The 7,964-nt window shown below is 52.2% G+C and overlaps 1 protein-coding gene across 1 annotated transcript; it reads right to left on the bottom strand.

Moving 5' to 3' along the window:
* Positions 1-1,448: 1,448 nt before the first annotated feature.
* On the bottom strand, positions 1,449-2,513 carry CX3CR1 (chemokine (C-X3-C motif) receptor 1). The gene has a single exon (XM_010135310.1). It carries the CDS (start codon positions 2,511-2,513, stop codon positions 1,449-1,451), a length of 1,065 nt encoding a protein of 354 aa, XP_010133612.1.
* Between the last annotated feature and the right edge of the window lie 5,451 nt (positions 2,514-7,964).

Genomic DNA, 7,964 nt, shown 5'->3' with positions numbered 1-7,964 from the left:
CGCTGCGTGGTGCAGCACAGCCAGGAGCAGCGATGCCAGGCTCAGCTGCAGCCGGACCCGGTCCCGGTAAAGTTTGTTACTGGTTGCCCGCAGAGCACCAGGATGTTTCACGGAGGGTGAAGTTTTTTAAGGGAGATTGCCAATGAAAACAAAAGGAAAATGGTTTTGGTTTTCAGCAGGTTTGCTGCTGGGGGCTAGGTGGGCTAGAGGATGTTCTGCTTTCCCCGAGAGCCGGCAGAGAGCTCCCCTTCCCTTCTGGAGATGGCACATGGATCATATCTAAAGGTGCCTTTTACCTTTCCCACTCAGCACCTCACCATTGCCTGAAAAATAACAGGAAAATTAAATAAACCAAGGGAGATTGCATCACCCTCTTCAGGCTGCTGTCAGGCAGATGACTTTTGCTTAGGCTCAGAGTACCTTCCTCTTTCTTTCCGCACATCTTAGCATTTCTTTAAAAAAACCCCCACCAACGTAAAAATACCATTTTTCAAAAATACCACTTGTCGAGGTTGGGGACAGAGGCAGTTGTCTTGTCTGACTTGCTTAGGCAGGTGGAATTTTGAAAAGTAGTTTAATTTCACTTGTGCTACTCTTAGTCTTAGACACTGACTCTGCTCTGCAAGCAGCTCACAGCTTGACGGAGCCATCTGTGGACCAAGCACAACGGTACCCGAATCCGTACCTCCAGTTCCCGTTGTCCCAGCGTGCGCAGACGCCCCTTGAGGGAGCTGGCGGCCCCCCCTCAGCAGAGCACTTGGGGAGGTGCGGAGTGAAGGGCTCCCCCCCACCCTCCAGAGATAGCCCTGCTGGCTTGGAGCAGCTCCAGGTCAGGTCCTGAATCCTGCGGGTGGTCCTTGCTCTGGTTATTGTATGCTGTAAACGCCGAGTGCACTGATGGCACGGAACACGCATTCGGAAATAACGACTTTTCTTTTTAAAAAAGAAGGATTTTATTAGGTATAAAGCACAGGTAAAACATTGTTTGCAGTCAACAACCCCCAAATCGCTTCTGTATGGATATACAGCATCAAAAAGACACCCTTTGCCCATCAAACAGATTCTCTTGCTAACAGCCAGCTACTAATTGTTAAGGATATCTCTGTTCCCTTCGAAAATGAGTTTAGGTCTATATAAATCTGTACAGACAGGCTTCAGTGGTGAAGCTGTTTAACAGCTTCCCCGTCCTTTAATTCTTCTCCATCCCCTGTTCTAGGCATGGAGCGCTGCCTTTGCTCTCTGGATTCGATCCCAGGTTCAGCCTTGGCACACCGCGCTGCTTTTGTTGTTAAAATCTGGACTGCTTTAGACTATCTAATGCTTAACAAGAGGCACAGCAGTAACTCAGGGCAGCCGTTAAGCCTCTTCATATGGGTGCTGGCAACCTCTCAGCAGTGTCTCGCCCTGCGGAAGGCGTATTTACATGCTTTTCTTCTTCACAGAGCCTTTCAGACGAAGACAGAGCCATCCTGGTCACTGGTGTTCAGGGTTACGTTGCTGGTCACCACGGTCTCAGCATAGCTAGTTAAAGAGGTGACCTGGTAGCGGCTGCAGGGTCCGCAGAAACGCAGGAAGGGGCAGTACCTTAAGCAGATGTAAGAAAGGTATTTCCTGAATTTTTCTGCAGCAAAGGCATAGATGAGGGGATTGAGGCAGCAGTGGCTGAATGCGATGGTTTCGGTCAGGTGCATGGCGTAGTCGAACAGTTTAATTTGGTCGCAAGTGGTGAAAAACTCATAGTACCTTAAAGTCTCTAGAAAAATCAGGACGTTGTAGGGGCACCAAAACAGAAAAAACACGACCACCACGACCAAGATCAGTTTTACAGCTCGTGTTTTTTTCTGATTTTTGCAGGACAGCAGAGTTTTGACGATCCCGCAGTAGCAGTAGCATATGATACAGACGGGGATGAGGAAGCCGATGGTGTTCAGCTCCATATTGCAGAACACTGGCCAGATGTTCCCCAGCTCCTCGGGTAAGACAGGAAAGCAGTCGTTTTCTATCAGCTGGAGGAACACAAAATGGGGCACTGAAACTAAAACCGCTCCCGCCCATACTCCGCAGGTTATGAGAAGACCGTGTTTCGCTGTTCTGGAGTTCAGAGAATACGTGGCCCGGACAATGGCCAAGTACCTGTCGATGCTGATAACAGTGATAAAGAACATGCCCCCAAAGAAGCCGATGTAGAACAGCGAGGACACAGCCTTGCAAGCAGCAGTCCCCAGGGTCCACCCACGCACCCTCTTGGCAGCCCAGAAGGGGAGGGAGATCACGAAGAGAAGGTCTGAGATCGCCAAGTTCAGGAGATAGATGTCAGTGATGTTTTTTTTACTGCCTTCCTTCGCAATGGCACAAAGCACCATTAGATTCCCTGTGAGGCCAAGAGCAAACACTGCCATGTAAAATACTGGCAGAAAAATATTCCCGAATTCTTGGATGTCCGTCTTATTGCAGATAAAATCATCTTCGTCGTAAGCGTATTCAGCTGTCGTGTCTGTGAGTGCTTCCGTCATGCTGGATTTTCGGGCTAGAGGCAACATGAAAAGGGAAAAGAGAATCATGTTAGAGAGATCGAGTATCTGCTGTGCTAAAATACCTCCCCCCCACGCACGCCGTGCTCGGGTTAGGGAGGGTTGTACTGCTGGTGGGGGTTACCAACAAAAGCCCAGACCCTGCTGATACACCCAAAGCGAGTTTGGGGCTTGGGTGTGTGACCACTGGGCTCCCTGCTCTGGGACACCCGTCAGTACCTCTGGGCTCCCTTGGGATGCAGCGATCAAGAGTCTGCAAAGATTTCTGTTGGCGGGGAACCGAAAGCCCTGGAGGGGTGTTTGGGATGTTACTGTGGTCGCTCTGCTCCCTGGCTGGGGTGAGGAGCTCGTGAGCACCTGCTGCTTGCTCTCGCTGTAGGAAATGAAGGAAATTGAGTGTGATACGCTGTGCGGAAGCCCAGGGAGATGGCACCATGGCCAAACCAGCCTGTTACGGCTGGGAGCGGAAGGAAAGGTCAGTGATAACAGAACTGCAGCTCAAAAGTAGCCCTTGGTGACAGCAGTGCAATCTTCTTAGAGGAGCCCCCGTGGGCTGTGAAGAAGGGACTCGGTTCAGTGGCCGTAAGCTGCTTTAAGATGGGACAGGCTGTTTCCAGACTGTGCTGGCTGCGTGGGTGAAACTCCTCTTGACGGTAAGGAGAGCGTGGCCTCGTGACTCACTGGTAGACACCGATGATGTGTGACTACTCCCACTCCTGACGCTTACAGTGAAGGGCTTGGGATCCCAGCCTCCGTGTCTGCTTTCACTCATAGCAATAGTTTTTCTAGCCCCTGTTTAAACTGTTTAAAGCCTTGTAAGACTAAGCATGAAATAAAGCTGTCCTGAAGTGTGAGACAGTCCTTGCCCAAGCAGTTTCATATGCTGTCATGGAAACTACAACAAACTTCCCATGGGGGGCTACTGTGACCATACTGATGTTTTCTCCCCGTGCCTCATTGCCAGAGGCACCATTCACGGTGTGGGGTGTGAAGTTCTGACCTCTTATTTTGTAGATATTTTTCAAAATGTTGGGTTGGGGCTTTTTTTTTTTTGTGTGTGCTGGTTGGAAATGCAGACTCTTCACCTCAAAATATCTTCTTCTTCTGAAAGTTCAAAGACTCGTTGTCCCCAACACATTTAAATGAGAAGTGTCCACCGACATTAGAAAACAATTTTTGTGGTTTTGCACAGGAAAAGCAGGCTCAGAAGAAGGGCTGTCTCAGTGCTAGTAGTTTGGGGCATGGGCACGGCGCGGGGAAGCAGCAGGCACACCCATGGGCTGAGCAGCTCTCGCAGTGCCGTTCCCCTCGAACGGGGAGCGGAGTCTGCCTGCAGAGCCTGTCCAGCCCCCTGCTTGCGGCCCAGCTGAATGCTCCAGCTTCTGGAGAAGTGGTACCTGACACCAGGAGAATTAAAGGGGGTGAACAGGCAATGCCAGGGTGCTGGGGCAGAAGCTGACAGCGACTGCGAACGAGAGAGTGATGTTCCGCTGGGGAGATGACTCGTTAGAGTTGCCTACCGAGATGTGTGACAGGTTCCTCATCCCTTCCTGCGTCTGTCCAGTCATTACTTCACCTTGCTGAGGGATGCAGAAACGAGCAGGAGACATCTTATGCAATCCCAATAGCCCATCACTTTCTGCTCTTCCATCCTGATGCTTTCTCTCTCCTCTTCTGAGACTAAATATATGCAGCAGATGCCTTTAAAGTGAAGAGTCGGGGTACACCAAGTCTCACGAGTGCCATTTAAGCTCCTCTTTCAGACATGTCTTTCCTGGTGTGACAAGCAGAACTTCCGTCATGCACAGAGGAAAAAACTGACTGATGCCCACTCATATCCCACGCTTGCTCCCTCAATTTATGTCTCGAAAGGCAGCTGGTTCCTCTGGAGAGTTTCTGTATGTCTCCGTACAAGCTGCTGCTCTCTGTGGGGCGCAGGGAGGATTTCACGCGCGGAAGGAAATGCAGCTCACACGACATGAGACTCCACCAGCGTTGCCTGGGGAGAAAGCTGGGCATGGGAATGGCCACACTTTTCACAGGAGGACATCTACAGGGAGGTTGTGGGATAAACTCCTGGCCTTGAAGTAAAGAGGAACATCACTCGGGCTGGGATTTTTCCTGAAGCACCTTTTCAGTCAGGTAATCTCCAGCTCACTGATGGGGATGACTGATTTCTGTAGTGGCAGATCATTTCTTTTACACCTGGATGGGTGGTTGCAAAGCCTGTGGTACCTACGCCAGCGGGAAGGGTGAGATGCTGCATAGCACGACCGGGGCGAGCGAGAACTGCGCATGACGAGAAATGACATTGGCATCCCAAACTGCTGCTGGCACAGTCTGCGGCTTGTCCACTCTCTAGCTCCTGGATTTTGTGTATCAGCAGCCCCACACTTGTATCATCCCACCACCACTCACCCTGCAAATGCCAAGCTAAGGATATTTAGCTCCTTGGATGCCACTTTGCTCGGTTCAAGCTGATGTTACTCAGCAGGCGAGCTGCAAACTCCAAAGGGCTCCTGAAACCCAGCCCATGCCACAGAGGCACAATGTCACGGCATTTTATTGCACCCTAAAGTGAGGAGACGTAGCTCTGCCCACGCTCCATCCTGCCCTGCCGGGTGTTCTCTGTCAGCCTCGCGCGGAGGTGACGTGCTGTAGCACTGTCAGCTTCAGCCCGATACTCTCTCCTCGCTTACGATGAATGTTCACCTGAGGGACGAAGCGAACTGAAGAGTGAAGAGGACGCTGAAGAAGGACCGCGGGGCTGTGAGATCCCTCCACCAGACGTTTTCCCTTGCTGACTGCAGGAAATAGTAGATTCACTTCTGCTTCTCATGGAACTGCTCAACCGCTTTGCTCCCTCTCCAGAGTTCCCCAGCAGCTTTACATCCCGCTCCCTGCAGACACTTCTGCTTTTAAACATGTTTATTGCTCTCTCAAAGACAACCGTCTGCAGGGGAAAACCCCCTGTTTCTCAACCCACCTATGCCCAACATCGGCGCTACATGTCATACAAAGGGAAGTGAAATTATGAGGGATCCGCAAACTCCTCTAAGCAACAGAAGCTGCGTTTCAACCTGGCATCAGGCTGGGCGACACAAGCAACAAATCCTGCTTCTGCATCTGCTCGTTCAGCCAAGTGCCACATCACAAGCTGTGCTGCCAAGACCCAGGGGTCTGTGAGCACTTCTGCCGCTCCGCGATGTCGCTGTGGTCACTGAATGAAAAGAAGTTCGAAAAAAGAGCCAAGCCCAGACCTCTGCCAGGTGGTCACTCTTCAGGTTTGTGCAATATGCTGACGGAAGCCTCAGAAAGATTCTCGCACCTTAGTCAGCATTTCTGGGCGAGGCTGGTTTTCACACGAGCAGTGGCTTTTCTCACACGAGCGGTGCACGCCGGCCGGCCCAGAGCTGCACGCCGACGATGCCGTGGGCTCAGAGAAGCTGTAGGCTCTGTGGGAACCCCTGTGAAACCCTACGGGCGCATATGCCTTTCTCGCCCTTAATCGTGAGGTGCTCCCACCCTACCCAAAGATAAACACCGTTGCTTTTCGCATCGCGACTACACCCATCTGCTTCTCGCCAGCTGGTGATTCTCACCAAGGCGGTGGTGATGTCCTCTGGTACCTCCAAATGAAATGCAGCTTCTGGTGGCACTTCTGCAACACACGCAAAAAGGAGAGACTCAAGGGATTTAACCTGAACGGGGTGGTCATTAGCAGGAGAGATGCGAGTCTTAACCGCGCTCTGGGCGAAACTCTTAACCAGCCTGGTGCCAAGCAGCTACTACATGACCACCGACACCTCTAACCACGGTCTGGATGGTACCCAAAGCAACACCTAGACTTGCAGGCGATACGCTAACCAGAGATGGGGCTGGTTTCTAGTCCCACATCCAACTGGTTCCTGTATTTCACTCAGTCTGTCTTTCGGAGCAGGGTTGCCCCGTCCTTGGGCGTTGGTTTCTGGAGCTGCTTGGGATCACGTGAGATAGCCGGGGTCGAAAGCAGGCCCAGCCCAGCAGATGCAGTTACTTTAAATCTTAAATCTCAAAGTCTTTTATTCAGTCCTGAACCGGGGAGACATTGTCCCCAGGGAAGAGTGTCGCTAACGCCACTCTGTGTGGCTTTAGAGAGGGGAGAAGCTGTTGTGTGGACACCTGATGGGGTTGGTAAAGGAGAGGGCTGGAGCTTTGACTCGCGCTGCCTGCTTGTTCGATTGACACATGTCTCCAGCCCAAAGCTCAACAAAGCACTGCGGTGGGCTTGGGCCGGTTAGCTGTCACGCCTCCAACGGCAGCCAACCGTGCAGGAAGCCTCACCGAGCCAGGAGCATCCCTTGTAACAGGTCTGCAGGAGTGATGAGCTGAAAGCCCAGACCCTTCAGTATTTCCCTCACTGGTCTGAAAGTGGCCGGCGAGCCCGAGTTGGCAGCGGGGAGCGGTAACAGAGAGAAGTGGACAGTGATTCAGACGGGTCTGAGTAATCTGTGGCTTCCCAGATGATTCACCTTGGCTTTAAGGTCCCCAAAGCGACACGTTTGGCAGTTAAACAGCACAGCTTGATGTCTCGAGAGTGGGGGCACATCCGCTGCCAATACGGGCAGGCTCTGAAACCCAGGTCCCAGCCAGACGTGCCAGGAGAAAAGCTGATGCAACCTTCCCGTGTTTAAAGAGCTGCTAAATGGAAAGGAACAAGAGAGGGATACAAAACAAAGGAGCTCGATGCTGGGGCTGGAGGTGTGCTTTGATGACACTTGCTTCTGTCTTTTCCCGTGTCACTAATTCAGTGGGATCAGCCTTTCCGTAACCTGGTGCATGGAAATTCAAACCAGAAATACGCAAGCGAGAAGTCAGATACCCGTTTCTAATGGAGAAATGGCTGGAAGAGGCTTTAAGCAGGAAAAGGAGATTTTTTTGCATGTCAGAGTGTCTTCATGCTGCGAGAAGAATCGGTCTGGACAATGGGGTCAGGCCAGACACGGTGGAGGAGCTCAGCAGCGGGGTCTGGGATAAAACCCTACGGCCCCTGATGCGGGGGGAGGCAGAGCACGGGCTGCTGGAGCACGCTCGTCTCAGCAGCCATGACTCTGTTTTGGTACTGACTGACTGAAAAAGCCAGACTGTCCTCTCCCCGGTACCTCACCAGCCCAAACCCCGGGATGGGACCTCCTGGAAGGAAGCGGGGTCCTGTGAAGAGCAGGGAGAGGCTGTGCAGTGACTGTGGAAAGCAAGCGGGGCGGTTTGGGGACGGGGATGTTGTTATCAGCCAATCTGTCCTGCCTCTGCTAAACCCTGCGTGCTTTCCCTGCTTCTAACCCGTTCTTTCATCATCCCTCCATCACTTCTGAGCGGGTGTGGTGTAATCCCAGACGGACCTGGGCTCCCTGCTCCCCCCTATCCTGCCCTGACAGCTTTAAGGTGAGGACTTGC

Source organism: Buceros rhinoceros, unplaced genomic scaffold (genome assembly GCF_000710305.1).
Source record: "Buceros rhinoceros silvestris isolate BGI_N320 unplaced genomic scaffold, ASM71030v1 scaffold42414, whole genome shotgun sequence".
NCBI lineage: Eukaryota > Metazoa > Chordata > Aves > Bucerotiformes > Bucerotidae > Buceros > Buceros rhinoceros.
This window is presented reverse-complemented; position numbering and strand designations above follow the sequence as displayed.

Excerpts from the sequence above, each read along its gene's own strand:
- CX3CR1 (XM_010135310.1), bottom strand. The coding sequence starts at position 2,513 with ATGACGGAAGCACTCACAGACACGACAGCTGAATACGCTTACGACGAA.